General features: G+C 32.7%; 2 protein-coding genes and 1 long non-coding RNA gene across 3 annotated transcripts; 2 read left to right on the top strand and 1 right to left on the bottom strand.

Moving 5' to 3' along the window:
* Positions 1 to 4,479: 4,479 nt before the first annotated feature.
* On the top strand, positions 4,480 to 5,603 carry LOC137814142 (uncharacterized). Its single transcript, XR_011081608.1, has 2 exons — positions 4,480 to 5,144; positions 5,276 to 5,603. It is a non-coding gene; the product is annotated as an uncharacterized lncRNA (long non-coding RNA).
* Positions 5,604 to 5,920: 317 nt separating this feature from the next.
* LOC137814141 (uncharacterized) lies at positions 5,921 to 7,839 on the top strand. Its single transcript, XM_068616718.1, has one exon. It carries the CDS (start codon positions 6,015 to 6,017, stop codon positions 7,707 to 7,709), a length of 1,695 nt encoding a protein of 564 aa, XP_068472819.1. The 5' UTR covers positions 5,921 to 6,014; the 3' UTR covers positions 7,710 to 7,839.
* A 1,375-nt stretch (positions 7,840 to 9,214) lies between these two features.
* Positions 9,215 to 15,007, bottom strand: LOC137814140 (metal tolerance protein C2). Its single transcript, XM_068616716.1, has 10 exons — positions 14,489 to 15,007; positions 14,159 to 14,267; positions 13,223 to 13,262; positions 12,390 to 12,466; positions 10,665 to 10,753; positions 10,484 to 10,553; positions 10,318 to 10,356; positions 10,035 to 10,185; positions 9,745 to 9,834; positions 9,215 to 9,440 (listed from the first exon to the last, which is right to left on the bottom strand). Exons 1-10 carry the CDS (start codon positions 14,829 to 14,831, stop codon positions 9,339 to 9,341), a joined length of 1,110 nt encoding a protein of 369 aa, XP_068472817.1. The 5' UTR covers positions 14,832 to 15,007; the 3' UTR covers positions 9,215 to 9,338.
* Between the last annotated feature and the right edge of the window lie 216 nt (positions 15,008 to 15,223).

Genomic DNA, 15,223 nt, shown 5'->3' with positions numbered 1-15,223 from the left:
GGTCTCTTTACAAACATTTCATGCACCACCCCACCCAAGAACCTCAGATTTTCAAAATTTTGATCAGTGTGTAGAAACTTGGTAGCAGATCACCACTTATTCCTATATAGGTCACCACTTATTATGACTAACTACATTCACACCGAGATTAGAGAACTTGACATTGGTGTCCTCCACTAAGGTCACTTTACACACACCTCATGCACCACCCCACCCAAGAACAAAACAAAATTTAAAATTTCCAAAATTGCATCACTGTGCAAAAATATGGTAGTAGGTCACCATACATAGCTCACCACTTATTGTGACTAGCTACATTGACACTAAAATTAAAGAACTTGACATTGGTTTAAAAGATTGAAATGATTCTTTTAAAATGGGAAAGAATAAACTTTTAACTTGTACAATTTTATTTTTATCACATTAATTCCCTATCACATGACAATTTTTAATTTTTTCTATTTTATCTGTTTTGGCCACTTGACAAAACTGTCCGTGTGTCACATAAATATCTCTCTCCGCCTCATAAGTTGTATTTTGGCGCAAACTAAACTCTGATTGTCTAAGAATATTTTTCAATTTATTTTTGTAATTAAGGTTATTCACTTTTTTTTTTCTTTTGAATGAAAATTAATAGCTAATGCAATCCTAAAGAACTATACTATGTAATCTAAAATAATAAGATTATCAATATCTCTTACTAAAATTACGTATATATCCAAGTTATATTTAAAAGTAAATTTTATGAAGTTGATATCTTTTAGAAAGACATATTTATAGTGTTTTAAGATATTAATAATTAATGCAAAGTAATTTGAATATAAAAATTTGACATCGATACCTATCACTCTAAAAAAAAATATTAAATAAAAACTAATTTTATAGAGCAAAATAATTAATTACTATTTAACTTAATTTAAGATCATTTTATAAATTATTGATATCTAAAGTAATTTTTATTATTAATAAAAATTTATAAAATAATTTTTAAATTAATAATTAATCATTAACTATCAATCTTTTATCTACTTACTATTTTATATTTTAAATTATTCTCTATTAGTCTTTTAAAAACTAATTTAAAAATTATTTTATAAATTTTTATTAATTATAAAAATCAATTTAGATACTAATAGTTTTTTAGTCTATGATATAGTATCTAATTTAGTCAATACAATAAGTAATTATTTTTTTCTCTAAATTTGATTATTATTTAATGATTTTTTTTATATATAAATAAATTCATTTAACAAAGTATTACACCATTTTCTGTCCAACAATTTAAAATGATAAATGTTTTCTCTTTATATATTGCGGATAACTCTAAAGCTATTAATAAGTTTTCAATTTACAAAAAATACTTACAAAATCTCATACTTTTGTGTTCATTTTAAATAAGGTGTATTCGTGCAACTAGGCCCAAAAAAGAGTTTCCCCAACCACAGGCCAGGACAAGAAACAGTCATGGCAAATTATGAAGGGGTCAACAACAAAGATTTCATTTTTTTAGGATTGTTGCTTCTTCTTTTTGGTGGTCCAATCTTTACCCAGATGTTAAAACAAAACCGTCTACAATTATTTTTAATATTATATTTTAATTTAAATATGTTTTAATCCACAGAGGATACTATTTTTTTTATTTTTTAGTATTTAGTAACGTTCTCTTTATATTATCATTATTTGCAACATTAATCTCTTTAACTTCATTTCATATTTCAAAATCTCAGTCACACCTAAACTAAAATATAAGAATGACTTTATGTGTTTTAATTTGATTTCCTGATATTAAAATGCAAAATAAATAAATAAAACAAGAAACACAAAAAAATAGAGAAAAAAAAAGAAAATGTAAAAACTGAGAGCAAATTAAAAAAAAAAAAAAAACAAAGCGAGAGGAGATTAACCATCATTTGACCATGTGTAATCTGATCATAAATTTAGATTCAACGAATATTATATATATAATAATTAATTAATGTCCACAGAAAATAAACTTCTAGAAAAATTACAGGTATAACTTAGCATTGGGAAGCCCGTAAATATTATTGAAAGGATAATATTAACTGCTAACCTGAATAAAATAAATATCAATATTTTTATGCAATTAGATTTCATAATTAAAAATATAATTCTAAATATGATATATGAAATAATTTAAAAATATATATAATTTTATAAGTATCCACTTGGTAAAAGAAATATTAGATAAGTATAATAATAGGGATTTTCTGGATAGACTTAAGTCTGAAAAAAAAGTTTATGGAAGGATATCCTAGGGTGGAGGGGCTTAAGGTTCCAAGTTTAGAATTGTAGGAAGTCGATGTGGTGGAGGGACATAAGAAAAGTTTGAAATCTAGAGGAGTGGGATAATGACTATAATGACAGAGGTAGGTGGGAAGTAGGAGATGGAGAAGAAAATAAATTTTGGGAGGATAAGTGAGTGGACAATGTTCCTTTAATGCAAAAATTTCCTAGACTATTTTTGATCTCTTTAGATATTAGTCGCACTTTGTCACAAGTTTAGATTTAGAATAATAATAGATGGTTGTGGAAGTTGAGTTGGAGAAGGGCCTTTTTTGTAATCTAGTCAGGCTGAACTTTTATCATAATTGTTGGACAAAAAGAAGTTATTAAGAAAGGGTGAAGGTAGGCCGATAAATGGTTTTTGAGGGATGTAGAATTACAAACTTTTCTGTGAAGGCAACCTATAATATTTTTTTGGGGGAGGAGTCTGCAGGGTATGGAGACTTATTTGCAGAGTTCTGGAATCTAAAAATCTTACCTTCAACACAAATTACAGCTTGGAAGGTGTTATCTAAAGCAATTGCCACTAAGGACAATCTTTTGAGACGTGGTATTTCTCTGGTGTGTGATTGTTGTCCCTTGTGTGGTGTGGAAGAAGAGACGGTAAGTCATATTTTTTTTTTTGTGTGTAAGATCTCTTGGAGAATTTGGGGATTGTCTCTCGAGTGGCTAGGGGCTTTTTCGGTATTACATTGTGATGCACAAATGCACTTTAAGATGTTTAAACCTATAGGTTTGAAACATGTTATTACTAGGTGTTGGGGGTATTTGGGTAGGTATTATAGGTGAAATTTGGAATCATAGGAATAGGGTGATTTTTAAGAATGGGTGTGTTGATCTAGTTGAGTTTTTTTACTGTGATACAAATGAAGACTTGGTCTTGCATTAGGTAAAGGAAAGATTGACTAATTTCTCTTACTCAGATTGGTGTTTGGAACCCCTTTGTTGTATGGAATATTTGAGAGATTGATGTTTGGTGATTTATGTTTAACGTTTTCTCCAGGTTTGACAGTTGTGGTGTGTTTTGTGCAGGTTATCTTGACTTTTATTTCTTTCTGGCAGTGTCGGTGAGATGATTTTGGTCTTGGGTTACTGTAAAGGAAAGATTAGTTGATTTATCCTACTCAAATTGGTGTTTAGATCCTTTATGTTATATGAGATATTTGAGAGACTAATGTTTGTTGATTCTTATTTAACGATTTGTCTAGATTTGAAAGAAGTGATGTGTTTTGTGCAGGTTTTTTGACTTCTATATCCTCATCGCAGGGTTGGTTTGATGGGTTTGGCACTTGGGTGTTTGGTTTACTTCTGTTTGCTGGCAAAGATTGAGTTTAATTGTTGGACTTTTGTGTCTTGTTTTGAGAATGTGTTCCTTTGGAGGGTTGATGTAATTATATATTGATGTGCTTTTGTATGTTAACGTGTCTGCTATATTGTAATGTATGTTTGATCCCCAGTTGGTTGGGTGATAAAAAATTTGTGTTGGGATTGTATAAGGAATGAGACATCCCCGAAGTATCTCATTTTATTTTATTTATTCTTTACTCATAAAAAAAATAATATACTAAAATTCTATACTTTATATGAGATATTAAAATTTACTCCATGGAAGATTACAGTAAGTAAACTGAAGTTTTTTAAACAAATGACGTCACATTGCTGATTTATAAGTTAAATAGATTTAAAAAATGCAATGTCATATTGTATGATGCGATATCCTCAATTGCACCTTGGATGTCAAACAATCATTTAATAATTTATATAATAGTCTTAGAAAACATATATAATATAGTATTAGAAAACAAATAAGAGTACTAGTCAATTTTTGACATGCTATAGAAGTAATTGAATAATATGTTTAGGATAAGGTATAAGTTATATGTATGAAAAAAATATTGAATATAAAAGTGATATTTGGAAGTAGTGGGCATGGTGTGGACTATGGATTATTATAAAGATGCAGAAAGAGAAAAGAAGGAAGCAAGAAAAGGTTCTCCTTTTGGTTTGTTGAGTTTGTCTATGGCCATCGTTGATCTGGGTGAGAGATACGCGTATCCAATGCTTAGATACGGGTCGCTCTCACCTAGGCTAGTGTTGCCCAAATTTATTCACTCCTCACTTTTCACTTCTTCACTGTCATCTCATCTTTCTGTCTCCAATCTTTCCTCCACACAACCATTAACCATGCTTTATACTTCTTTCTCGTACATCATTCTTGCTTTTATGTTTATCTATATATTTTGGCTTCTTATTTATTTGAATTATTGTGTTGTGTTTGTGAAGTGAGAGCTTGAATGAAGAAAAGGGGTAAGTTGAAATGAGTTGAAGTAAACTAAGCTTCAATTATATCAAATTGAACTGGTGTCCTCTTACTTTTATGACATGTCAATAGTTGGAGCATGTTTTGGATGTTTTGCTTATTGAATTGTTTTTTAAGATCATATAGATCTATGTAAATTCAACCTTTATGCTTGCTGTGTTTGCCTTCAAGAAAGTTGAACAAGAAAGTCTCAAGCACCTCCTAATCCTTAAGACAGGTTTTGCTAGGCTTGCAATTGGTTGTCTTCTCTGGTGGAAATATGTCTTCTTTGGATGTGATGTGCTATATTGTTGAAAGGAAATTGAGGGAATATGGATGTGGCATTTGCTATTAGAAAATGTCTATGGTGTGTAAAGTTTGGGGACAAATTCCAATTCACTGGCACCCTTTTATGCTTTGGTGGAAGAAGAAACTAAACAGACCACAGATTGTGAAGGTGGCTATGGCTGGACACTTGAATGTGGCCAATGCAAATGCTACTTCCATGGAGAAGGACTCTTTTTTTAAACAATTTCAGAAGGTGAAATCTATTTGGCAAAGCAAGAAATGATGAGACACTTAGGCAAATTTGTTGACCTCCTCCCATATGTGTGTTGCTCTCTTTCAAAGCAGAGCTTTAAGGCTAATCTTTCTCTTCATCCTTTGTTTCAGAATATTGGAGAAATGATGCCAAAGATATTAAAGTAGATGAAACATGAAGAATTCTTAGCAATGAAAGAGGGAGGAACGTGACAACAAGGACATCACAGAAGACACACATAATAAGAACAGAACGCGAAGAGAAGGGAAGAAATAGTGTGCTTCTTATTAAAGCCCACAACTGATTAGGAAGCAAACTATTTGTTATATACTTCATCTCCTATAATCTTTTAGTTTTTGATGGTACAAGTATTAATATGACAGGCTTTTGTTATTTTCCAAAATATTTTATTGACTTTAATTGTTTTTAATATCTTAAATAATATATTTATTGATTTAATTTATTGGTCAGACAACACTGGGTAAAGTTAAATTGTCAGAGAGCCTAAAATATCAGTATGTTAATTGTTATAAAAAATAGACCAGATGGAAAACTTTACAATATCTAACTTAATAAAAAAATATTTAGCATGAAATGTGTTGATTGGAGAAGGTTCATCATCAGTTGAAGTCTCTTACTTTGGAGGTGAAACCAGAAGCCTTTCCTTTCTTTAGTGGGAAATTCCTTGTGTTTTTTAGTGGGTTAAAACAAGAATAAGTATATCTGTCTATGTTACCTTTGATGTCTTATCAATGAAGCAAAGCTTATAAGAGACTTCCTCCCTCACAAACTGTAACCAAACGCCAAAGAATCATATTTAAATATTAATGTTCAAAAACAAAAGCAGAAGATCATCCAGAATTTCAAAGCATGGAGAAGATGGAACATTTCAGCCATATCCACCCTCTTTTGTTAAAGCAGGAAAAGAGAAATAACAACAACCGAGTCCTTTGCTCAGGTTGTGAAAACCCAATTTCAGGTCCTGTTTTCAGCTGCGAGCAATGCAACTATAACCTTCACAAAACATGCGCAGAAATGCCACGCCATGTGAAACACCCACTTCACCCTGAACACCCCCTTGTTCTCCTTTCCACTTCCCCTTATGAGGGACGCTACGTATGTGATTCCTGTAGAGGCATCTTCCAAAACTTCGTGTACCATTGTTATATCTGCAGTTATGACCTTGATGTGTCATGTGCTTCTCAGTGCAACCCTGATGATGGCCATAAGCACGAGTTCATGTCAGTGACAAATCCACAATCGTTTGTTTGTTATGCTTGTGGCTTGCAAGGAAACGAGGGTCTCGCTTGCCTATGCTCCATTTGTCAGATTTGGGTTCATTCTAGCTGTGCTGAATTGCCTCTTGCTGTTAGAATAAAAAGCCATGACCACCCTTTGAAGCTCACTTATGCCCTTCATCACGTTTATGGTTTCTGGGGTAACATAACTTGTGGTGTTTGTAATGGAGCAATGAGTGCAGCTTTTGCGGGTTACTTTTGTTCAACGTGCACATTTCCCGTGCATTTGAAGTGTCTACAACAAGATTTAAGAGATGAGTGGGAGGCCGTAACAGAAGATGAAACTGGTGAATCCTTGGATATTGATTTTGCTTTCAGTTTCTTTGGGCATGAACATTTGTTGAAGTTGACGGACGAAGAGAGTGATCTGCGATATTCTGGTAAACTCTGTGATGGGTGTATCCAACCCATCATGCCACCTTTACTTTCTTGTGAAGAAGAAAATTGTGGCTTCATTTTGCACCAAAGTTGTGCTGGACTACCAAGAACAAAGCTACACCCCTTTCATGCACACCCTCTAACTCTTCTCCCCAAGGCACCAAATTATGATGGTATTTATAGGTGCGATGGATGCAAAAGATTGAGCAATGGTTTTGTGTATCGTTGTGATGAGTGTCAATTCGACCTTGATGTTTGTTGTGGTTCCCTTCAAGAGAGAATTGAACATGAAAGTCACATGCATCCCTTGCTCCTCAAGAAGACAACCGTTGGTAGGCAATGTAAAGGTTGTCAAAATTGGTCAAAGTATGTGTTTGTGTGTGATGTTTGTGAGGATTTTGCTATTGATTGTGGATGTGCTACTCTGCCGCTTAAGGCATGGCACATGTATGACAAGCATCCTCTAATTCTGAACTACTCTGCTGAAGAGGGTTTGAGGGAATATGAATGTGGCCTTTGCAATGAGAAAACTTGTCCGAAACAATGGTTTTATTACTGCGATGACTGTGATTCTGGTGCTCATCCTTATTGTGTTGAAGGCAAGTCTAGGCGTGTCAAGTTCGGAGGCAGTTTCCAATATGATGTTCACTCACACCCTCTTGCTTTGGTTGAAGAAACTGATCAAAACACTAAATGTGAAGCCTGTGGTGAATGCTGCAATGGCTGGACACTTGAATGTGACCAATGCAAAAGCTACTTTCACCGTGAAGGACAGTGCTTTTGGAAACAATTTAAGAAGAGCGCCAAGTATTTGGAGTTGTCAGGAGTTATGAGACACAGGTATGCAGCAAACGTGTTAGCCTCCACCCCCAATGTAACCACAAAGTGAGGACCTGAAGAAAAACCAAACGTCTGTGCAAGTACTTTATTTTAGGAGAAAAGTTTTATTGACACAGTAAAGTAAAAAACATCCATTTATAATAATATAATAATATTTTTAAATTAAAAGTAAAATAAAAATGAATAAAATATTAATTTATTAAGGTGTGAAGTATATATTTTTACTGTATTTTAGCTTGTGTTTGTTCTACGACTTGATATATATATATATATATATATATATATATATATATATATATATATATATTGTGTTTGGTTTGCAGTTACAAACCTGCAGTGTCCTTTCAGTGGAAAAAGGATAATTTCTTGTTTTTCATTAACTTTTATGATTCTGGGAACTTGCAAACCCAAAATGCTTTTACATATTTAACAAAAAAAATGAATATAAAAGCATAGTAAAAATTGCGAGAAGAAATACGTGATTTGCAATTGTATTATTATATATATGAACCAAAATATACATAAATCGAGTAGCTTATGTGGTGATTATAAATCAGTTGAATTTAGTTTGGAAAAGAATAAAATTTTAAAAATTCTAGCAAAGTTTAAAATACATTTAGTTCTAAAAAAATAATTCAAAATTCAAACATACTTAGAACGTAAAATAATTTTCAAACAAGATTTTCTTAATAAAATTGAAAAAAAAGAGTCATTAAACTGATATTTTGAATAAGAAAAGTTAAAAGAGCTATAATGAATGGGAGCAGAACAACATATACAAATTTATTTTGAAGACATCCGTAATACAGCCCTAACTTCTACGAAATTTTATTTACCAACCAAAGGATGCGAAATGAGTTTGGTTAAGCATCCTTCAACAAAAACAAAATAAAATAAAAAAACAATTCCAAAAAATATTTGAGGTTGGATATGTTCATTAAAGAATGTTAGGAAACTAAAATACATTCCAAATCAAATAGGTGGTACGCACTGGACATATATAAATATTTTTATACGCTTAAATATTATTAGAAAATTACTAAATAAAAATTAATTTTAAAATAAAAAATTATTAGTTTATTAGATACTATTTTAAAGATTAAAAAAATTATTAATATCTAAATTAATATAAATAGTTTTTAAATTGATATTTAATTAAGTACTTACGTTTTAGTTACGAATTATTTAGAATTATTCTAATAATTCTAAAGTTAATATCTAAAACTTTGTATATAATTAGATATCAAATTAAAAATTATTTTTTATAATAAAAATTAATTTAAATATTAATAATTTTTTTAGTTTCTAAAATAATATCTAATTTTTTCAATACAACAATTAATTATTTTTTATTATTTTTTGTTGATAAAGTAAAAAAAATTTAATGATCTTTTTAGTGAAAATATTTCTAAAATATTGTAAGAGCATCCACGAAATTTTCAAACATTTTCATATGCATCCCTTTTTATGTGAGATAACCTTTCTTAGTTTAAAGGAGCAGATATATTATACATATAACTAAGCTCGTGAAGTTTGACGGAAAAAACATGGCGGTTAAAAAGCAATAATCGCTTTAAATGAGAAATGTCATTACTGTCCTTTCCATCGGTGATAAACAATGAGAATAATGCGTATACAATCCTTAGTAATAACTATTAGCATAAAATTGAAAGGAGTCTCACGCATTATCAGTCTGCACCGTAAGGTCCTGCACGCCCAAATCATGGTATAGACCATGCACAAATTCTAGTATTGGCCGATCGTTTGTCCCTTCCTTTACCTGTCAGCATCACCCTCTAAATAGTCAATATTTACATTAAATCAACTAAATAAAAAGAAAAGAAAACATGCCACACTAACATAACCAAAATTTTAAAATAAAATTCAGGTCTCTCTGTACAACAGATAAACAACGATTCACTTGGGTACCGGCGTGAACAGGACAACGCGTAAGAGGATGTAAATCCGGACATATACTATTTATTATATCCTATTAATAAAAAACTTATCAAGTTTCAGTTTTTGGTTACCACTAGTTAATATACCAGTATTGACAAAGGATGGGAGAACAAATAATAAATTACCTGTACTATAAGTGAACCGATCACATGACCTGGCACTAATTCCCAGAAACGAACCTGGGAGACTTCCACTACATCTTCCCGAGCAGAAATCTGAACGGAACATACAATATGTAGAAGTGACACGTTGATGTATCAACAGGTAACAAATTAAAAATGCAAAACTTAAATAACAGACTAAAGTGAGCAAAGTGTATCTATCACCACGGCCCCAAGATCAAAAAATAAATTGAAACTTAAATATCATTTAACAAGTGGAGCAAAACACATTTTGCTCAAGAAAAAGTAACAACCTGTCTCAAGCATTTGTTCAAAGCAGTAGTTGGGATGCTCGGAGGTGCCATTTGGAGCAAGATACCACCAGTTGCCCTAAAGAGAGGCAGAACAAGCATAAAAACTGCAACAGAAACAAGTCCTAAACACAAGACTTCTGCATTCTGAACCCTATAATGAAGGAAACAGAAATAAGTCAAATTACAATATCTAAAGTGATAATGTTAGGAAACTGTCAATTGTTTTTTCACGTTTTCTTTATATCACACTAGATTATTAGACAGAAAATGAAATTATATTTACCTGATGGACAATAACCAGGATGCCAATATCAGACCTGCACTGAGAAACCATTAAAGTATGTAAGCTCGATAATAATTTGTACATAGGAAAGGAAATTCATTAGCATTGATAGGGTTTTACTATCATACACGTGCCCAACAACATGCATAAATCAAAGAATATCTACCTGCGAATGGAATCTGCAAGGACATGCAGGAAAACAGAGTGGTGATTCATATCTTCTGCATTTCTGTAAGCTACAAGACATTTTTCAGATGAAACATTTTATGATTAATTATTACAGGTCAAGGCTCAAAAGAGGGACAATGTTAAATCAAGTGAATTTGAGAACATCTAAGAAATACTACCAAGATTAATCCGAGCATAGTTTCTGAAGAACCATACACCAACGAGATTCACAAATAAATTGGTCACCGCAGAAACAATCAAGTAATGCCTACAAGAAGAACATAGTCAGCATAAATAAAAATTAGAAGGAAAAAAAAAGCAGTCATAATAAAAAAAAGGTCACAATTTAGACAAACAATTCCTTCCAATGCTAAAAGGGACACGATCTACAAATGTGATGAAGGCAGCAGCAAAATCTAGAATACATAAATTGGAAGATAGATGTCTCAAAGTCAATTGTAATTTTCAATAGGCATCCTTAAGAAACGTATTAATCAGGTTGTCTTCAATGGCCATTAGTTCTTGTGGATATTTCTGAAAGTCATTGTTGTTATTTAAGTTTTCTTTATGTTTATTAGAACAGGCACATTTATTTTGTCCTACTATTTTGATAAAGTTTGACTAGTTCTACATAAGTGACGTGATAAGCCAGCAATTCATCTCTTTCTCTTGGGTACAGTGAAAATATGGATGCAAGAGTAGGGTAGAGATACACCAAGAATATTATTTAGAACTCTAGACAAGGTGCCATGAAGATACAATTAACCACAGGCATATTCTAGAACACCAAAATTCTCTCCTCAATTAACTTCTAGTTCAGTTTTCTGCCTAACTACTCAGACCTGTCCTGTTTAACTAATAGGATCCTGTTCCACCTAGCTATTTCTTCCCCTCTAACTTCCTATTTAAACCCCTTGACATACCCTTTATTACTGAATACCTATTAGTCTAGGTTAAGTACCTAAGTTGCTCCTTATATTATCTCATCATCTATCATTAGTTTTTTTTAATTTTCTCAATAACAAATATTTGATCCCTTTCGAAGGAAGCATAGAACTTCCGCCTGGTCAACTCAACTGGTATTAGGGAAAAAAGAGAAACAAATATGAATGCAAGAGTAGGGTAGAGATACACCAAGAATATTATTCAGAACTCTAGACAAGGTGCTATGAAGATACAACTAACCACAGGCATATTCTAGAACACCAAACTTCTCTCCTCAATTAACTTCTAGTTCAGTTTTCTGCCTAACTACTCAGACCTGTCCTGTTTTACTAATAGGATCCGTTCCACCTAGCTATTTCTTCCCCTCTAACTTCCTATTTAAACCCCTTGACATACCCTTTATAACTGAATGCCTATCAGTCTAGGTTAAGTACCTAAGTTGCTCCTTATATTATTTCATCATCTGTCATTAGTTTTTTTAATTTTAACAAATATTTGATCCCTTTCGAAGGAAGCATAGAACTTCCGCCTGGTCAACTTCTCAACTATTCCAACAAATCCTAAATCCTAATATCACCAGACAGATACTGTTTAAAGCCCCATCAAAGCCATGGATAAACTCTTGAGCCCTCATAATGTGCACAAGCTAGCCATATCGCCACATACCCCACAGATCAATACCCCTATATTATAACCTTGGTTTTCTGAACAAACCCTGACTTTGCTATCTTAAATCCTGCCCCTAGTGCTTTCCTTCATCACAATATGGATAGAACATATCAATTATGACACCAATAGCAATCCTCTGCATGCATCAAATGGAACTCAGCTCAACAACAAAAAATTCAATTTTTACTTTGAAAATCATTTGGTCAATCTTTCTCCTGCTGGATATGTACAATATTTTATTGTAAGTAATAAAACACAGACAGACAACAGTTATTGTGTGTACAACTTACTTGTGCTCTGATTCATCTTGTATGAAGGCATGAAGTGCCTCAACTGCTAGGGAGAATGACATAAACAAAAGAAACAGCTGTCTACACAAGCAGCAGAAGAGCAAAATTAAATATGTTAGCGCATATAATGTACCAAATAGAAGAGAAAGAACGAAAGATGTTTAAAACAGGTCATTTAAAACAGTCACAGAAATTTCTTTTAGCCCCTTATACAAGTGATCATTCAAAGACTCAACAAATAAAATTCAAACCATGTATTATCCACTCTGCATTTGCTTAGGGTCTGTTTGAATAAACTTTTCTGTAAGCTCTTATAAGGGAAGAAAATAATAAGAAAATGAAATAATTTTTTCTATAAGTAAAATTAACTTTTACACTAATTAAATTAGCTTTTGAAAAAAGTTAACATGAGAGTTTCAAAATATTAGCTTATACATGAGCTAATTTTAGCTTACTTTATTTCATTTTTCTCTTTTAATTTTTCTTTTTGAAGTGTTGATGGAGAATTGGATCCAAACACATCCTTAGTCAAAAGATAGCTTTCAGCAACTCAATTCAGTTAAACATGGCAATCTAAAAATTTATTATGCAATATCATTAGCATTTTAAAGATTTTAAGAAAAATAACAAATTCTACAATAATATAAAAAAATTATTCTGTAGATATTTACATTAAGGATAAAAATTACATGTTACCTTGTCAAAAACCACACAAAGGAACCAAACCTGGTTAGAGATGAGCACCATAATCTCCACAGCTTCCTTTTACATGGTTATTAATTTTATTATAGAAGCATCATTTTAGTAAAGTAAAGGAAATAAGGAATACTTACGGCATTTGTAAATGCAGACAAGACTTCTAGCCTTTTATACCTGAAATTAAATCATATTAGTTAAAAATGTAGACAGGGTTGAAATGCTTAATAAAAAAGTAAATCGTAGTTCAAAAAATACCTACAGTATTACAAATGCTCATGTGCACACACAAGGAACAATTTATATTGAACATCATTATAATTATTTAAATTGACCATCAAGATTTATGTAAGCGCTGATCAGAGAAGAGGATTGGCGACAACATCAAGTTGAGAATGCATGGAAGGATTACTTTTATACACAGAAGGGGAAACTCAAAAGTTGAGGTGTTTGAGACAGCACACATGTTTTATTTAAATTGAGAAAAAGAAATCAACACAATAAATAAAGGAGATTTGATATCCTCCAAATAAAAATGTTCCTAATAATATAAGATTTGCTCCTTATTTTTATAATTATAACAGAAACTTTCACAATAAGTTTTTGACAGAACCAACTCTCAGTACAAGAACTCAGGAAAATAAAAGTTAAAAAAGAAACATATGAGCTAAAGGTACACTCTTCTGCCCACAAAACTAAGAAACGTCGGGTAGTAAAGAACTAACAAGTTCCCTTTAGCATATGGGAAAAAACAATCATATTTTGTATAGAATGTAGTCAATGAACAATTTTGCCATAGAAATTCACTCATACCTTACGAATTCTGCAATTTCATAAATGGCATAACTATACATGAAAATTTCCAAAACTAGTCATTACAATTATAACTCTAACAGTAACAAAAGCCTTATAGGGTATTGCCAGAAGAACTGTCCAAGCAACTACCTTCCTACAGTGCTACCTACTTTAGGCATCAAAATTCAGTTATACAATAAACTGTGTCACGTAATTAAGTAGAAACAACTAAAGGAGCACAGTTGACAAGTACATCGCAATAGATTAACAAATCTTACCCATAAGTATACTCTCGATCGGCCTTCTTCCTAGACGCAGCCATAACAAATAACGAAAATGTAAGAAGACCACATCCAAAAGTCAAGTGAACCGCATCAGACACCAAACCTGAAACGGCAAAGGCATACATCAAAACGTCAGCAGAGATTTGATTTCAAATTCGCTTTACATTAATCGTTACGCCAAAATCAGAGAGCGGTTTTGAAAAGTAAAATTAATTTCAATGCATCACGTACAAAGACTCGTGAAATCACGCATATATGTAATAAAAAGTAACGAGGATTTGAATTTGAAAATTTAATGAAAATTCAACGTTGATTGAATCTGACCTACGCGGCCTGTGAAGAGGCCAATGAGCAATTCAGCGGTGGAGTACGCGACATTGAGCGAGATCATCAGGAAGAGCCTTTTCATATACCTTTGGCCAGATCTAACGTTGCGGAAGACGGAGAAAACGAAGGAGGAGAAGGACGATTGGCGGAGCGAGGCGGAGGGCTTATCGTCACGCGCGGACCAGTAGAGGTGGTGGTGTAGGCCGTGTGCGGGAATGTCTATTGGCGTGTGAGGTTGTTGGAAGGAAGATTGGCGCGAAAAGGCGAATCGGCGATCGGTGGCACCGCCGAAGCCGAAATCGCCGTTGATGGATGTGAGAGACTCTCTGGCTTCCTCCATCTAGAAACCGGAAAATATCGACGGAGGAGAAAAAAAAAACAATGGAATTTGGTTAGGGATTTGAAGTTTAGGTTTGAAGAAGGATTGTAATATAGCTGCGAAGGGAAAACAACCAGATTTTGTTCTGTTACTCAAATTGAAACTTCCTTGTTCCAGGAAATGCCGCGATTGAAGTCAAAGTAAACTGTATTTTTATTTTTTTTTAATATTAAGCTACCTTGTACCGGTCGGCACTGGACGACCGCGTTGTTCGAAGTAAATTATCTAATTAAGCAAAGAACGTGGTTACACGTGGGACAAACGGTTACAATTCCCACTGAGCAACAAACACACGTGAGCACTCCCTGGATTTTCGGGAACACCCCCTAGATCCCAGGAAACCATCTAACACG

Source organism: Phaseolus vulgaris, chromosome 1 (genome assembly GCF_000499845.2).
Source record: "Phaseolus vulgaris cultivar G19833 chromosome 1, P. vulgaris v2.0, whole genome shotgun sequence".
In the NCBI taxonomy this organism is placed as follows: Eukaryota; Viridiplantae; Streptophyta; class Magnoliopsida; order Fabales; family Fabaceae; genus Phaseolus; species Phaseolus vulgaris.
The sequence above is the reverse complement of the archived record's forward strand: the minus strand, read 5'-3'. Positions and strand labels throughout refer to the sequence as shown.